The sequence below is a fragment of the Pogoniulus pusillus genome, chromosome 5, assembly GCF_015220805.1.
Source record: "Pogoniulus pusillus isolate bPogPus1 chromosome 5, bPogPus1.pri, whole genome shotgun sequence".
Taxonomy (NCBI): domain Eukaryota; kingdom Metazoa; phylum Chordata; class Aves; order Piciformes; family Lybiidae; genus Pogoniulus; species Pogoniulus pusillus.
Window position 1 is genome coordinate 41,582,825 of NC_087268.1, and position 17,349 is coordinate 41,600,173.

The 17,349-nt window shown below is 39.6% G+C and overlaps 1 protein-coding gene across 4 annotated transcripts in view; it reads left to right on the forward strand.

The window, feature by feature from the left end:
• ABCC4 (ATP binding cassette subfamily C member 4 (PEL blood group)) overlaps window positions 1–17,349 on the forward strand; it is a 209,482-nt gene that overhangs the window by 74,680 nt on the left and 117,453 nt on the right. For all 4 annotated transcript variants that reach the window (XM_064143883.1, XM_064143882.1, XM_064143886.1 and 1 more), the window contains exons 15-19: window positions 934–1,149; window positions 3,633–3,773; window positions 5,225–5,262; window positions 5,907–6,007; window positions 9,834–9,980. In XM_064143883.1, the coding sequence (XP_063999953.1) occupies window positions 934–1,149; window positions 3,633–3,773; window positions 5,225–5,262; window positions 5,907–6,007; window positions 9,834–9,980 (643 nt within the window). The remainder of the gene's footprint in view (window positions 1–933; window positions 1,150–3,632; window positions 3,774–5,224; window positions 5,263–5,906; window positions 6,008–9,833; window positions 9,981–17,349) is intronic.

Genomic DNA, 17,349 nt, shown 5'->3' on the forward strand with positions numbered 1-17,349 from the left:
ACAAATGACCAGGTATGTTTTTAAAGATGTATCATTATTAATGAAACAGGTTGATTTTTCTTAGAATAGTGTCCCTGAAAAATCTGTTTCTGAATTTTCATGCATCTGCATAATTTTACATACTGAGTTATCTTTGATAAATGTTTTATAAGTATCTGAAGGCTGGCCAGGAAGGAGGAGACAGGCTCTGCTCACTTGCTGCTTGTGATAGGACAAGAAGCAGTGGGTGTAAACTGCAACAAAAGAGCTTCCACCTCAACACAAGGGGGGACTTCTTTACTGTAAGGGCCACAGAGCACTGGAATAGGCTTCCCAGAGAGGTTGTAGAGTCTCCTTCCGTGGAGACTTTCAAGGCCTGTGTGGATGTGTTCCTCTGTGATCTGTGTTAGATAGTATTGTCCTGCTCTGGCAGGGGGGTTGGACTCAATGATCTCCTTGGGTCCCTTCCACCCCCTAGCATCCTGTGAGCCTGTGACCTTACATATGTGTAATATGCTGTGAGAGAATTACTTACTTTCAGGCTATGTTAATGCCTTACTTTTATTCTTGTTTCTTACACTTCCATGTGAATTAAGAATTAATACTGATTTTGCAAGCAGTCTCTATTTCAGTTAAGGCTGAGAAGTGTTAACAGTTCTTCCCAGTGAGAGTGATTGGCATTGGAATGGGCTGCCCAGGGAGGTGGTGGAGTCGCCGTCCCTGGAGGTGTTGAAGAAAGGTCTGGCTGAGGCATTTAGTGCCATAGTCTGGTTGATTGGTTAGGGCTGGGTGCTAGGTTGGCCTGCATGACCTTGGAGGTCTCTTCCAACCTGGTTGATTCTATGATTTGATGATGTGCACTTAGCAGCTGTGGACGTCACAGGGACAGGTAGGAAAAATTGTCCTTTACGGAAAATGTATAATGAATATAATCAAAGCTTATATTAATTGTAGGGTAAAATGGTGGGGAAAGGTACCTATTCAGAGTTCCTGAGGTCTGGCATCGACTTTGCTTCCCTTCTGAAAAAAGAAGAGGAGGTAGAACAGCCATCCGTTCCAGGAACCCCCAACCTGAAGTCAGCCCGGAGCCGAACCTTCTCCGAGTCCTCTGTCTGGTCCCAGGATTCATCTGTTCACTCGCAGAAAGATGGAGCAGTGGAACCACCACCTGTGAGTGCTTGAAGGGTAGACAGTTCTCAATTCTTGTCTGACTGGTTTTTAACTTTAACTTTGATAAGGCTTTCCCTGCTGTGTTTGAATTTCAGCGGTTGTTGAATTGCGTTAACAAGTGAGAGCTTGCCCACGATGGATCCGCCCAGTGCTGTGTGTGGCTGACAGTCCTGCCACCTGAGCTGCAGAGGGCAGACATCCTCAGCTCTGCCCTATTGTCTTCAAACCTAACAGACTGAGTTTAGTCAGATATAGTGTGAGCTCTGATGAATGCAGGAAGCATTCCTATAGGTGTCCAAAGACATTGCACACTGATTCTTTCATTCTGTTCTCTGGCAGCAGTGCTCTGAGGGGCCATTGCCACTGTTTTGAGTGGATTCTGTGTGTTTGTGCAGTGCTGAGCTTGCATTAACACTCCCTAAAATCTTGAGTTCTGGGAAGTGCATGCAGAAGCAGTGGCTTTATACAAAATCTACATTTGCATGGCTGGTGTGAACGTACCTGCATGATCTTGAGCTGGCCCTGAGGGAGGTAACCTTGGGACACACTGCACTGCTCTCCTCAGCCTTTCTGTTAATGAAAGTGAACCACTTTGTATTGTGCCAGCTTGACTTTGAGGTGCCTTGTTATCTCGTGGTCTGCACAGGGCAAAAGCAGCCAGAAGGTTTCTGCACCAGAGGAGGCCTTCTGCTGGTGCCTCTTGTGTTCACATAAAGCAATGCCCTGTTACCCTGCTAGACTTGTGTTAGCTCTGCTTTCATGGAGCACATGGAACAAATCATCCCTGGTGATTGTCACCTTTATGCTATGGAGATATATTATGTATTTTTCTTTCCTATGATGAAAAGCAGTGACATTTATTTACAAAAACCCATAATTTATGTATGGTTTCATATATTTTTTGATTCAGTGGTTTTCTGCCCAGAAGTGGTACACTTAACTGCTATTACCAATGTTGCAGTGACAACTCCGTTATTAAGTCCATGAAGGTGTACCAAAAGTTTTAGCAGCATTATTGCTGTCTGTTGGGGGTGATGGGTGGCAGTGGCTGGAGAAATAAAATGCTGAGATAAGGCTTCTCTTCTCTTATGGATGGGTAGGTGGGATTTCTTCCTTTACATCTGAGTCAGATCTGTTGATTCCACTGCTCTCTTACACTGCATCTGCTGACAACAAAATCAAGTGTTCCATATCCACTAATCTGGGACTATTTTTTTCTGTCATGTACATTGTCAGAAACCAACTAAACAAAACCAGAACTTAGTTTATGTGCTTAGTTCTTTTGCCTTTTTTGTGCCTATCTTAGTTTTCCCTTTTCTGTCTTTCAGTATCCCTCATCCATTGTTTGCTTAATACCATTTCTCATTTGTTGTTTTACTTAACAAATGCTTTACAAACTTTTTACTTAAATACTTTACAGACACTTTACAAACTTTTAAACTTAACAAATACTTACAAGGAGATGATTAAAATTTATGGCTAATTTGTTACTCTGTGTATATGTTGATTGATTTTGGAATGAAGTTGTGGTGGGGTAAGTATAGGCTGGATGTTAGGAGGAAGTTAGGGTGGCAGAGAGAGTGATTTGCCATTGGAATGGGCTGCCCAGTGGTGATGGAGCCAGCATCCCCAGAGGTGTTCAAGCAGTGTGTAGATGTGGCACTTTGGGATGTAGTGTAGTGGGCATGGTAGTTGAGTTAGGGTTGTAATTGAGGAACTTTCACAGATTTCCCAAGTTGCACTGGATTAGAAGGGACCCTCAAAGGTCATACTTTCTGAACTTCCTGTAGTGAACAAGGACACCTCCAACAACTAGATCAGGCCGCCCAGGGCCACATCAAGTCTGATCTTCAAGGTCTTTTCCAACCTTTCTGATTCTGAAAACAGAATCTTTCCCAAGTCAAGGCCTTAGTTTCCAAAGCTGTTATGACTGAAAGTAATATATAAGAAAATAAAAGCCCAGTTTAGCATTCAGTTAGAGTAAGTATTTCTGACTGCAAACGAAGTGATCTTATATTCTGTGATGCAATACATCCTGGATGTTGGGAGGAAGTTCTTGGCAGAGAGAGTGATTGGCATTGGAATGGGCTGCCCAGGGAGGTGCTGGACTCACCGTCCCTGGAGGTGTTCAAGAAAAGCCTGGCTGAGGCACTTAGTGCCATGGTCTAGTTGACTGGCTAGGGCTGGGGTTTAGGTTGAACTGGATGATCTTGGAGGTCTCTTCCAACCTGGTTGATTCTATGATTGTATGAATGCAAAATAAACTCATGATGTCATTTTCAAGCACAGATTTTTCAACATTACTTGCACCTGTAGTAATTTTTGTTTTCCTCAAAGCTGTGGTTTCAACATTTAACTTGACTGCATGTGTTATCTCCTTATTTAATTGTTTGCTAATTGCAAAACAATTTTCAAGTGGATTAATCTGAATCTATAAGTGCAAAGTTGATGATTTTTATTCTGTTTCTGTTACTCTTCTCCAGACTGAAAATGCACTGACTGCAGTGCCAGAGGAGAGTCGTTCTGAGGGAAAAATAAACTTCAAGATTTACAGAAAGTACTTCACAGCAGGAGCAAACTATTTTGTGATTTTTATACTTATACTATTCAATATTTTGGCACAGGTAAGTGGTGGGGAGCCATGAATAACATTGAATATATTTTAGATTTTTTTTTGTTAAACTTCAGATGTGAAACCAGGACCATACAGAACTCAAGAGATTTGCCTTTTTTCCCCTTTTTTCTCTTTTTTTTTCTTTTTAACATAGTATATGCTTGTTACTGTGACATTTCACCTGAACATCATAGTGTTCTTTAATAATTTTCAAGTATACTAGATCAAATTTTGTATGTGAGCATGGAGGTTAAGTGCAACACTGAGAAATTTTGCCCTGCTCTATCCTTCAACAGTTCTAATACTTCAATGAGATAATTATTTCACTGGCAACATGGCCCAGAAACCAGAATTGTAAGCCAGTCTGAGTTTTGGAGATAGAGGAAAAAAAGTCATGAGGTATATAAATTAGTGTTTAACAAACGTGGACAGTCACCATTTTTTCCCAGTTGGGGAGAGTAAAGAGTTTTCCTGGATATAGGAGGACAGTTTGACAGAAGTGTTTAAAGAAGCTTCTCTGCTGGTAATGTGCAGTCTGTGAGAAGAAGGGTCACTGCTCACACTATTTGGCAGAGTAAGGAAGTGAGGAAGAGAACAGGCAAACGTTGTGTGTAATGCAGGCTGTTAGAGGTATGTCAAAGAATTTGTAAACAAGAAAAATGATTTTGAAACTCGCTGAAAGAAATGGTGAGCTGAGGAAGCTGTGTGAAGGTAGCTTATTGCCTTTTTCTCTGTTTCCTGCTGAGAAAGCTTAAACTCATTTCATGGGAATGATTTGTCTTGGCTGTGAAAAAATAATCTATATATTTAGACATGTTACTTTCATTTTTGCTTGTCCTTGAATTAAGTCTGTTGGAAAAATAGCTGAGTGAGATCAAATTTCTACAGCAAACCAACCAAAACTTTAAATTCACGTGAACAGAGGTGTGCTTTGAGATAAATAACCCTGTTACAAGTTTGTAGTCACCTCTCTGCACAGAAGGAATGTGGCAGTAGGAGTTTTTCCCTCCCTCTCTTCTCTCATTCTCCTTCAACCCTGTTTCTGGTAATTATCTCCTGTAAACACAAATTTCTGGACTGGTAACGTCAGAAAGTTTGTTAATCAAAAAGCATTTGCAGTATCTCAAGTAGCAAATTTAGGAACTGAAAAAATGAGTTCTTTAATGTGCAATTAACATACATTAGGAAGAGCTACTATATTTTGTTTGCTTAAGTGTACTGCTTTCCTTCAGTTTGCTATCATGTAAGGTAATATAAGGTAACTTCTTTCTTTGTAGAGGGTTCTAATGCACCTTCTAATGTGTTTTGCAAATTGCTGCTGGTCTTGAAAGACTGGGTGGCATACTTTCCTGAATATGTGATGTTTTCCCAGAGAACATGAAAGAGTAGCAAGGAAATTTAATTCTCTAATGTTTTCTTCAATTTGTAAGATGATTTTTGTGTTTACCCCTTTTACTCAAGGTGGCATATGTGCTCCAAGACTGGTGGCTTTCTTACTGGTAAGTTGATGGTAATAACTGCTCAATCATTCCTGCCTTTTCAGCTGAGTGCACTTTGTCTAATAGAAATCAGCGTTGTGTAAGTGATGGGAATCTGTTCTAGGACACTTCAGAAGATGCTTGATATTTTTCTGATCTCTGCTCATTTTGCATGGGGGGAAAAATTATAAATATATGCTGAAGTGTATCCTGTGATTTCTTCTACTCATGGTGTGGTAGCCAGGTGGGGGGTGGCCTCTTCTCCAGGGCAACCACTAATAGAACAAGGGGACACAGTCTCAAGTTGTGCCGGGGTAGGTCTAGGCTGGATGTTAGGAGGAAGTTCTTGCCAGAGAGAGTGATTGGCATTGGAATGGGCTGCCCAGGGAGGTGGTGGAGGCACTGTCCCTTAAGGTCTTCAAGAAAAGCCTGGCTGAGGCACTTAGTGCCATGGTCTAGTTGATTGGATAGGACTGGGTGCTAGGTTGGACTGGATGCTCTTGGAGGTCTCTTCCAACCTGGTTGATTCTATGATTCTATGACAACACGGGATTGTTTTAAACTAGAGTTTTCAACAGAGTTCAATGTGGAAGCTGTTAAACACACTCACAGACACCAGCAAGATGTGATTTGATGATGTTTATCTTCGGTTTGTGTTTCCACAGGGCAAATCATCAAGAAAAGCTGAATGTCACAACAAATGGAAATAGTGGAGTAAATGAGACTGAACACCTAGACCTTAACTTTTACTTGGGAATATATGCAGGTAATTACATGTGCACATCTGTGTGTCTAAAGAACTATTTATTATCTGACCTATCATGATAAACAGTTTCAGTGGCTGGGTGGAGAAATGTGACTTCTAGCAGTAATGGACTAATATCTTAACAGATTAGAAGCTTGAGTCTTTGTTCTTGAGTAAACGAATTGGGATAAATAAAATCTAACAGAAGAAATATATTAGCTCTTAGCTTGCTTTGCCTGAGTTTTGGAAAGTAAAATAGGAATTGGGCATTCAGGAAGTCAGTTGCTGTAAGTTTATAGTTGTTGTCTATACTAATAGGTCATTATATGGACAGGCAAGAGGGGTTAGAAATGAATATTCATTCTGTGATGTTCTTTAAATGTGGCATTACTACACTCCTCCTGGAGTTCCATAGCAAAAGCACTAGTTTTCAAAAAGCATCCTAGATGGGTGTGCAAAACAAGGAAGTGTGTGTCAGTGCTTTTCAGGAGGTAGCCATGTGCTTCTGAATATCTAGGAAGGTGTCATGGTCCTTGTGTTCAGGCATCCAAACATATTCCATGGGCAGGGGACAGCCTTCCCTAGATCAGGCTGGCCAAAGCCTCATCCAACCTGCCCTTAAACACCTCCAGGCATGGGGCCTCAACCACTTCCCTGGGCAACCCATTCCAGGCTCTCACCACTCTCATGCTGAACAATTTCCTCCTCCCATTCAGTCTGAATCTCCCCACCTCCAGCTTTGCTCCATCCCCCCTAGTCCTGTCACTCCCTGAGCGCCTAAAAAGTCCCTCCCCAGCTTTTTTGTAGGCCCCCTTCATATACTGGAAGGCCACAAGATGGTCGCCTCGGAGTCTCCTCTTCTCCAGACTAACAGCCCCAACTCTTTCAGTCTGTCCTTGTAGCAGAGGTGCTCCAGGTCCCTCTGGATGGCATCCCTCCCCTCCAGTGTGCCTGCTGCACCACACAGCTTGGTGTCATCAGCAAACTTGCTGAGGGTGCACTCAATGCCTCTGGCCATGGCACTGACAAAGAGGTTTGAACAAGGCTGGTCCCAGGACTGATCCCTGGGGGACTCCACTTGGCCATGGAGCCATTGACAGCCACTCTTTGGGTGTGGCCATCAAGCCATTTTTTTATCCATCTCGTGGTCCACCCATCAAGCCCATGTGTCACCAGCTTGGAGACCAGGATGTGGTGTGGGACAGTGTCAAAGGCCTTGCTCAGGTCCAGGTAAATGACATCAGCTGCTCGCCCCTCATCTATTAATGTTGTGACCTGTTCATAGAAGGCCACCAGGTTTGTCAGGCAGGATTTGCCCTTGGCGAAGCCATGCTGATTGTACCCAATCACCACTTGGTGCCATGGTCTAGCCTTGAGCTGTGTGGTAAAGGGTTGGACTTGATGATCTGTGAGGTCTCTTCCAACCCTGATGATACTGTGATACTGTGTGATACCTCTTCACTGTTCTTCTGTCTCAGTACATCACTTCTAGTGATGTGCATTTTTTTTATGGCATAGTAATTTCTTGATGGATATGTAAATAATTGGTATGAGAAAACAGGTGGAATGCCATAAGAGTGTGCATTGAATATATACAGAAACATCTCTTCTGGGTGAGAGGATAGGTGGAGGATTTTTTTGTTTGGGTCTTTTGCAGGGGAGAATGCACATGATCTAAGTGCTTGACAGAAAGATTATGCTTGGCCTGGAAAGCAACAACTTAGGAGCCAGATAAACTTGACTCTTATTTTCTCTATGTAATGTCTTATTCCATGAGCCATTCCAGTGGACTGCACAGTATGATTAAGTGTGGCAGACTTGTCTTTCTCTGACCATATAACCTAAGCTACTTTATGGAAAATTTTATCCTTTAAGGCAATTTTCTTTATAGACAGCAGAACAGCAGAAGTTAACCTTTATATTGAAATGTTCAGATGGCTTGGTGAGATATTTGCAGTAGTTGAACAGACAGCATTGGCTTGCCTAACTAAAATTATAATTGAAGTTGAAAAAGTTATGAGAAGATAGTAAATTTCATATGCAGTACATAATAATCTAACCTTTTTCTATAACCTCTGAAATAGTATAAAATAATTTAACTTTTTTATTTATGATTCTCAGTGTTGGGAAAAGAGAGGGGAAAAAAAAAAAAGCCCACCATGGTAGTTCCTTCTTAGCCCTTGTTGTTTTTATAAGACAAAAATCTAGAGGAGTAAAATTTCTGTTAATGGGAAACTCTATTGTCCAAAGTTAAGGTACTAATTCCACTCCGTTCTGTAAAGTGAGCGTTCAGAGAGTCCTTGTCTCTCGTGTACTGAGATAATGAGCTTGTAAACAGGGAAAGCGTGACACAGACCAGACAAAGGACTTGAAAGTCATGTTTCCCCTCCTTCTCCCTAGCTTTTTAAGGTGGTGAGGATAATGCCAGCAGTTTTCAGTGGCTTCCAAGCCTGAGCAAATTTGTACAGAAGTGTGGGGTTCCCAGGAATGTGCTCCTTCTCTTCCCAGTCCCAGAGTCTGCTTTGCTGCAGCCCTTGCTTACTACCTCCTCTGCTCCCTCTTTGCATGACCCAACTTTTCTCTTTGAGTATGTGCAGTTACTTTTCAGAATAGTGTTTTCCTTTTACCTTTCCTGTAGTAGAACATTCAGGACAAGGCAAACAAGCTCTCATCCTAGCCTTGATCTTTTCCTTGAAAACAGGACTGCACAGAACGTGGGCAATAAACTGCAAGCAGGCAAATGAAACAGTGATACATTTTCTTGCACCCTGGGAGGATCAGCAGTAAGCAGGATGGAATGGCTGATCACAGAATCACAGAATATACCTAGGTGGAAGAGACCTCAAAGATGATTGACTTAACCACATCATATCGTTTAAACCCTTACTCTTTCCCACTGTTACTATAGCTGTACCTGACTTGTGTCCAGTTTTAACCTGTCCTTAGAATAAACAGTTCTTTAGATTGGTAACTAAGGTCTAATTTAAGGGTGTCCTCAAGGCCTGAGCATTTGGGCTTCTGGTGGCTATGCTTAATTTCTGGAGCAGATCACCTGGAGCCTGGAAGCACTACCAAATGTAAGGTTAACACTTTGTTCACCTTCATTGACAGGGAATTTGGGCAACCACATTGGAGATAACACACAGCAAATAGAGCAGCAGCAATCGCATCGTTCTTTGTTTCCCTCTTTTTGCCCTACGGCACCCATGTCTTCTGAGTGGAGTTGTGCCCAGAAGAAAGACAAACAGTCTGCAGACCAATTCCCTAGAAGGGCTCAATTTCACATAGCATAGAGGATGCATCTTATGCTGTGTTAAAGAAATACACATAATTTCAATGATTTGATGTGGTTTACAAGGGGAGGAATGGCATGAGTGGTTTGGGCTGATTGAAAATAACTCAAGGTTGTCTCTAAATAGCCATGGATATATTACTTGGTTAATACCTGCTGGCAAGTGTTGAATCTTCACAGTGACCTCTGCAAGCCACAATTATACACGGCACTGTGAAATGAATTTCTTAGCAGAGCTGTTATGCAGAAGATTTTAATACTGATTTATTTCATGGGTTAACAGACATTTCCTACACTTCTATAAAGTAGCAATTCTTTCAAACAGAAAAAAAATGTTTAAGTCAATGACATGAGAGTAACTGAAGCTAGTGGCAAATATAAGATGCCTAAGTTCTGTGCTCAGTTTGAGTGCTTAGGCTGAAATTTAGATTACTGCTATATAGAAAATTCAACTATTTGATTATCTTTTTTCACTTCAGCTTTGGTTTTACATTCCTTTCCTTGTGAAAGATCCATATATGTATGCATGCTTTGTCCATGTCTTTCTAATTTCAGGTTTGACCGTGGCTACAATACTATTTGGCATAATAAGAAGTCTTTTGGTGTTTCAAGTCCTTGTTAATTCTGGTCAGAATTTGCACAACAAAATGTTTCAGTCCATTTTGAAAGCTCCTGTCTTGTTTTTTGACAGAAATCCCATAGGTAAGTTTTTTTTTCAATAGCAAAAATCTCCTTAAGGTTTCATGTCCCTTGTTGATTATACTGCCTTTTGGTTTTGCAATTACAATTTTACAGCATTTTTGTGCATTTGTGTTTCTGCTTCTACTTAAAATCTTTAACAATTTGGTCTTTTGAAATTTCAGAGTCAGAATGTTGACTTTTTACTAACAATTGATCTTTCTCTCTTGAAGTGCAGTCTACAGGAAGATGAATTAGTGTGGTGTCCTGCATTGACTTGCTAGATGCACTGCTGTTCTGATTCAGAACACAGGAATGTCTTCTATATTCTGAATGTATATGCAGGCATCTTGTGAGGATGCCTTTCTTGGGCTTTTCCTTTAAAAGCTTGACCCCAACAAGTATTTAGTCTTTGAAAAAGTAATTTTAAGCACATGTGGTAATTCAGAGATTTGAGGGAGTATGTAGCTTACTGTCCTCGCAGAATGCATGAAAGCGTAAAGCAATTTCAAACTCTAATCCAGATCCTTATGTTCTTCAAAAGAAATGAAAGGGAAGCTGTGGCAGAATGGAGAGTGGGGCAGTGGAGTGGTATTGATTTACTAGCCAGTCTTACATGAGAAACAGAAATCTGATGGTCTTTGCTACCTTGAAGAAACAGGACATAGGCTTGTTCTCATAGTCCCAGAGGCCATTTAATGAGTATAAAGCTCTGTAGTGTGCTGGTTTGAGCCTAGCTGGCGTATTTTAGTGAGAGGAATTAGATGATAGGCTGTGAAAAGGAAACAATGGTGGTGCCTACTGCACTCATAGGCTTGCTGAGGTGTATAAAAGCAAGAACGCAAACATAGATAAATAGAGTTGCTCTCTGGCTTTGTCTTCCTCACTTCTCTCTCTAACCTGCTGTCTGTGTAACTAATCTCTCTGCTTCTTAAGCCCTCTGGCCAATTCTCCAAACTCACCTTGAATGTAAAGCAAAGTCTGGAATAAGTTAGAGGGGTGGAAGGGAAATGGAAGGGTGGTTGGGAGCCCCTGCTGGGAACTCTGGTTTCTGGGAGGGCTGCTGTGTTTCTATGATTACCTTTTTAACTTGTATATTTCTGTGTGTATGTATATATATGTATAGTGTGTGTATATATATGTGTGTGCATATATATTTCTATATTACCTTTTTAACTTGTATATTTCTGTGTGTATGTATATATATGTATAGTCTGTGTATATATATGTGTGTGTATATATATTTCTATATTACCTTTTTAACTTGTATATTTCTGTGTGTATGTATATATATGTATAGTCTGTGTATATATATGTGTGTGTATATATATTTCTATATTACCTTTTTAACTTGTATATTTCTGTGTGTATGTATATATATGTATAGTATGTGTATATATATGTGTGTGTATATATATTTCTATATTGCCTTTTTAACTTGCATATTTCTGTGTGTATGTATATATATGTATAGTGTGTGTATATATATGTGTGTGTATATATATTTCTATGTTACCTTTTTAACTTGCATATTTCTGTGTGTATGTATATATATGTATAGTGTGTGTATATATATGTGTGTGTATATATATTTCTATGTTACCTTTTTAACTTGCATATTTCTGTGTGTATGTATATATATGTATAGTCTGTGTATATATATGTGTGTATATATATTTCTATGTTACCTTTTTAACTTGCATATTTCTGTGTGTATGTATATATATGTATAGTGTGTGTATATATATGTGTGTGTATATATATTTCTATATTACCTTTTTAACTTGTATATTTCTGTGTGTATGTATATATATGTATAGTATGTGTATATATATGTGTGTGTATATATATTTCTGTGTGTATGTATATATATGTATAGTATGTGTATATATATGTGTGTGTATATATATTTCTATATTGCCTTTTTAACTTGTATATTTCTGTGTGTATGTATATATAGTGTGTATATATATATGTATATATATTCCTATATTACCTTTTTACCTTGTGTATTTCTGTATATAGCTATATATGTTGTAAATATCTGCTTGTATATTGTGCTAAGCTGTAAATGTAAAGCTTCATTCTGACTTCCAGCTTGGCTGAGTCTAGTCTGGGTGATTTTCACAAGAGAAGGGGAGGTGGGTAACACCCAAACCATCACATACAGTTACAGCTTTATGGTTTCAGAGAAATTACTAGTATTTTCAGGAAAAAATACTTGTGGTAAAAAGCTTCATGATCGTAACACAATGAATGAAACATACAATTTCCTCTTTAAAAAAATATCTACAACTGCAGAAGTTTAAGGCTGTGTTATTATAAGGTCTACTTGTGCTGTGAGTCTGTGGTAGGATGAATGCAAGGCCACTGGGCAGGATTAGAAGTTAAACCTTAAGCTCAGGGGAGAGGTTTGTGGAGAGCTCATGAGAGCACATACATGAGAAGAAATCATACTGCTGATGGGAGGTTTTGTCACATGGGCAGGGATTCTCTTAATCCCTCTTTCCCCTCCCCCTTCTTCTTCCCCCCCCTTCTTCTTCCCCCCCCTTCTTCTTCCCCCCCCTTCTTCTTCCCCCCCCCTTCTTCTTCCCCCCCTTCTTCCCCCCCCTTCTTCTTCCCCCCCCTTCTTCTTCCCTCCCCTTCTTCTTCCCCCCCCTTTCTTCTTCCCCCCCTTCTTCTTCCCCCCCTTCTTCTTCCCCCCCTTTTCTTCTTCCCCCCCTTCTTCTTCCCCCCCTTTTCTTCTTCCCCCCCTTCTTCTTCCCCCCCCTTCTTCTTCCCCCCCTTCTTCTTCCCCCCCCTTCTTCTTCCCCCCCCCCTTCTTCTTCCCCCCCCTTCTTCTTCCCCCCCCTTCTTCTTCCCCCCCCTTCTTCTTCCCCCCCCTTCTTCTTCCCCCCCCCCTTCTTCTTCCCCCCTCTCTTCTTTTTTCTTTGTTGCTTGTCTTTTTTTCGGGGGGGGTATGTGTGTGCAGAGTGCACACATTAGCTGTATTTTGTTCATAGCAACTAAGAACTACAGAGTAAACACCAGAGCCAATGCAGAGCAATAAATAACAGTTTACTTTGTTACCTACTGTGACTCTTAAACTATCATTGCTCTGTAACTGTGATATTCATCATACCCTCCTATCACTGATAATTCAAGCACTGTTACGACTTGGATAGGTGTGTTACTATTTATCAGCAGACACTTCATAGTAGATGCTTAACTTCAATGTGCATGTATTTATTTGCCTTCATCTTTCAGTTGGTTGTGGCAGCATGCAAAGGTACTGCTGTTGAGCTTATTACTATTGAAAAAGGATAAAAATGGAAAAGATGATATGTGAGATGATGTTTTTGTTCAGAAGTGCAGTGTGTAGCAGTTCTGAAATTCTGGTTTTACCATCTGTGTTCCATGATCTGATTTACATGCCCTTTTTTTACTGTGGATTTATCTTTTGGAACTTCAGAAGCTGTATTCTTTTGCACCAGAGTAAGGTTTGCTTAAATAGGAGTCTTTCCTTTTTTAAAATATGCCTTACTATGAAACATACTAAAATTAAATTGAAATTATTAGAGGCTTCTTTTTCTGGGATTGTGATAGTAGTAGCCAAGGTACACTATTAGTTACTATATCTCACACTAGCAAAGCTGGTACTGCAGTGTCAGATCTGTCATTTAAAGTATCCAACATGTTCTCAGTATTTGTGTGAGTTGTTTTGGTTGGTTTTTGTTTGGTTGTTTTTTTGGGGGGTTGGGGGAGTGGGGCAGGTGTTTGGTTTTTTGTTCTTTTTTGTAAGTCATGGGTTGAGGTGTTTTTTCCTCCCCTCACAGTGCTAAATGTGTTAACCATGCACCAGGTTGTATATCCTGCTACCAGTGAGTTTAAAACTCTTTAGACAACCCTTCCTAAGCTTGGAACACTGTGTTTGGAGAGGCTGAAGAAGGAATCTTAGGAGGTGTCAGGCGTTGTCGAAGTGAGACGTTATCAGAAGCAACTGCTGAACTGAATTTGGCTGGTTTATTTATCTGTAAGTTATCAGCAATTAAGAACTACCATGGCTTGTATTTTGAGCACGTGGTGACCCATGTTCTAAAGTCGAGGAAGGACACTTAACTACGTAGACATCCCAAGCTCCTGATAGTTCTTATTGGGGAAACAGTCTAATGAGAAGCATCAGGGAGTCGACTTGAGGAAATGGAAATACCTGATGAATCATGTCATGTCTGTCAGCTCCCAACAGTGTAGATCCAATCAGAAATTATGCTTCATGAATCAGTTCAGGCATAAGCCCAAGATCTTTCTTTACAGATTGCATTAGCAATAGTATGTTGGGAGGGGAAGATCGTACAGGGAATAGTAATGAGTGTATTTTTGGAACCTGAATTAAATAGCAGACACAGAAAAGTAATGTGAGGACCACTCTTCTTTCTCCTTTCCCACCCAAAAATATTTGTCAGTATACAGATTTCCCCTTTCTGTGATTTGGCATGTGCCTAAAAATAACTATTACTACTTTGTTTTGCATGGCAAGAACTTTATTAATCAGCTACTGTCTTTTTGTTTTAAGCACTTAACCAACCCAAATGAGCTGATAATCTAAAGTGATTGAAGTTTATTGTATTATCCAGCATTCAGAAAGAGTGATTAGGTATTTATGACTGAAATTCAAATTTATCATCACCTGTCTGTACAGTGTCACTTAAACAGCCATAGTGAAAGCGTGATGGGAAGTTCAAGATTAAGTGGCTTTATTACATCTGACTTCACTGCCATTGGAATAGAATAGAATCAACCAGGTTGATAGAGCTTCTTTTTTTTATAGAGTCTAGAATATGACTCTTGAAATTTTCTTTGCTCTTCTTTCCATATTCCAGCATGGCAATTGCCAAGGTATCTGTAAGGGGGAAAATGTGGATGTTTTCTTCTCCATAGTGAATGCTGTATGTATTCCTCTTCGTGTGTCACTTGCAGGAATAAAGGGATTGATTTCTGTGCTTGTCTGGCACAAGAGGGCAGCATGATCTGTTTTATCCCGACGTTACAACAGCTAGTTAGAAGGATAACAAAATTTATCTGTTATGTTTTCAGAGATTATATAGTGAATTTGCATCATCTTCACAGAGCAGTTGTGATGTTCTGTTGTCTTCATTATTTGCAAGTATAATATTTTCTCTTCATCTTTTACATGGTAATAAGCTTTTCAGTTTCATGTGATGCTTAGTTCAGAAACTTTGTCAACCCTGTAGTTAGTGACCAAAAGTCACATAATGCTGTAGAGTGATGCTTTGGCCCCATCAAAGAGACCTTCTTCAGTCATTATTCCTTTAAATTTCTTTTCCAAGGTGTAACATTTAAAGCAAACTTGATAGAAAGCTAGGTAAAAGAGGGTCTAAGACTTCAGCAGCAATCACTTGAATTGGGACTACCCTTTCTTGAAATTAGTTTGTTATTGATATTTTAGGAGGCCCTAGTTTTGACAGGCTTCAGGATTTGATTCAAAATTACTTGCTTAGCTTGTAAATGAATTGTTCTTCTCTGGGATTTGGGGACAGAGATTTCTTTAAAGAAGGGATGGTAGTGTGGAACTGCATCCCTGCCAGTAATGGTAGTTTTAGTGGAGATTGTGTGTAATTTTGAATTGCATTGAGTTTAGGAAACTGAAACTTGCTGCTGCTGTGCTGATGGGTGCTGTAAAAATGAACGAACGAATGATATGCATGAATTTGTTCAGATAACATAGGAATCTCTTTCTCCTCCAGAGATCTAAAATTCATCTTGAACCAGAACCACTACAGAAATACATATGAAAATCAGCTGCTTTTTTTTTTCCCCAGTTCTATCTCTCCAAACCCATGGTTCTTAGTTCATTGAAAGGAAAGAAATATTTTAGCAGACATTACAGCCTTTTTGGCTGCCTTAGAAAAAGGAAACACTGAATGGTGTGATGATTGTCCTCGACCTGTTAAATCAGCAGGTTGTTGTTGTTTTTTTTTCCACACAAGTGCTTTGTAGAAGCATTAAGTAAACATTGATCCCTTTTGGGTGCTTAGCTAGAGTTTGAGATTTTACTAGGTGCTAAAGAGAAATAGTCTCTTGTGTTGTGAGCCAGAAATGACATTCTGAACTGATAGTTAGTAACAGCACACAGAAGCAAATTCCAAACACTAAAAGATAAAAACCACAAAAGCAAGCTGTTGTTATATTGCAGAGTTAGTTTGTTTTTTTTTCTTTAAGGCATGAGGATTTTGATTGCAGAGTTCATAAATCAAGTGCTGAAACACCTATAATTTGACAAAGTTTCTTGATAGGATTAAAAGTCTGTTCATCAATGCACAAGTGCCTGTCTTGCCTTTTATCTGACAGTGTCGAATGTTTAAGTGTTTAAATGGTATCATATTTGCAACAAATATGATATTTCATCAGTCTGAAAATTACAATGCTGATAGTGAGGTTGTTAAATTATCCTCGATCAGTTGGATAATGAAACTGCTCTAGTTAGTGTACATTAATGTATGCTTGTTCACACAAGTGATTCTGCTGAACAAGTTGCATGTTTAAACAAGAAATACTGGTCTTAAACCCTGTGATTTACAGTAGGTGGTGTTTTGGCATATCATGCAGTTAACAAGGCAAAGCTTTATGTTAAAATATTTCGTTTGTAGTCTCATTCATCACTGATATAAATATTCAGTACTGATGCCAGAAAATGTATTGTATTCCTATTTGACTCAATGACTCAATTGCTTGCCTTTTTTCTTCTCCTGTTTTTTTGGTGGTGGTGGGGAACAAGATCTATGCTATCTTTCTGATGCCATTTTCAGATATTTCCTTGTGGTCAAGACTAATTCAGTGAGATGGTGAAAAATGGTACCAACTCTTTAGACAGTTTTTGTGTTCTCTTAAGCTCATGTTAAAATATGTTGTCTTTAAAGCAGCAGAGGTTTTGCTTTTGACTCTCTGTGCCAAGCTCTAAAGCACATTCACATGCATGCAGGTTTGTTAGTTTATGTTGAAAAGAAGTCCCTATAGGACAGCCTTTTGTTGTAAAATGAAAACACAGATTCTCTCTTTGTCTTCCATGTTGGTAATCACTTGCATTTGTTGTTATTAAGATGGCAACACAATAGGATCCATCAATCATCAAGATCCTTAACAACCACATAGTGTTGTAAATATTATGTTTGGGTGTTTGAGTGGAACAGCTCGTCACTGAAGTAGGTGTGGTAATTAAAACCTGTTAGGTTGCTCCATGTGCTTAAAAAAACCAAACACAACAAAACTTTAATGTTTTTTCATGTAACAATGGCAATATGTACTTGAAACCTTATCAGGGTGTGATCATTGAATGGTATTTTGTGGGAGTTGCTCATTTACAGTTAGTATTATCATGGCTTTTGTTAAGAGCTTA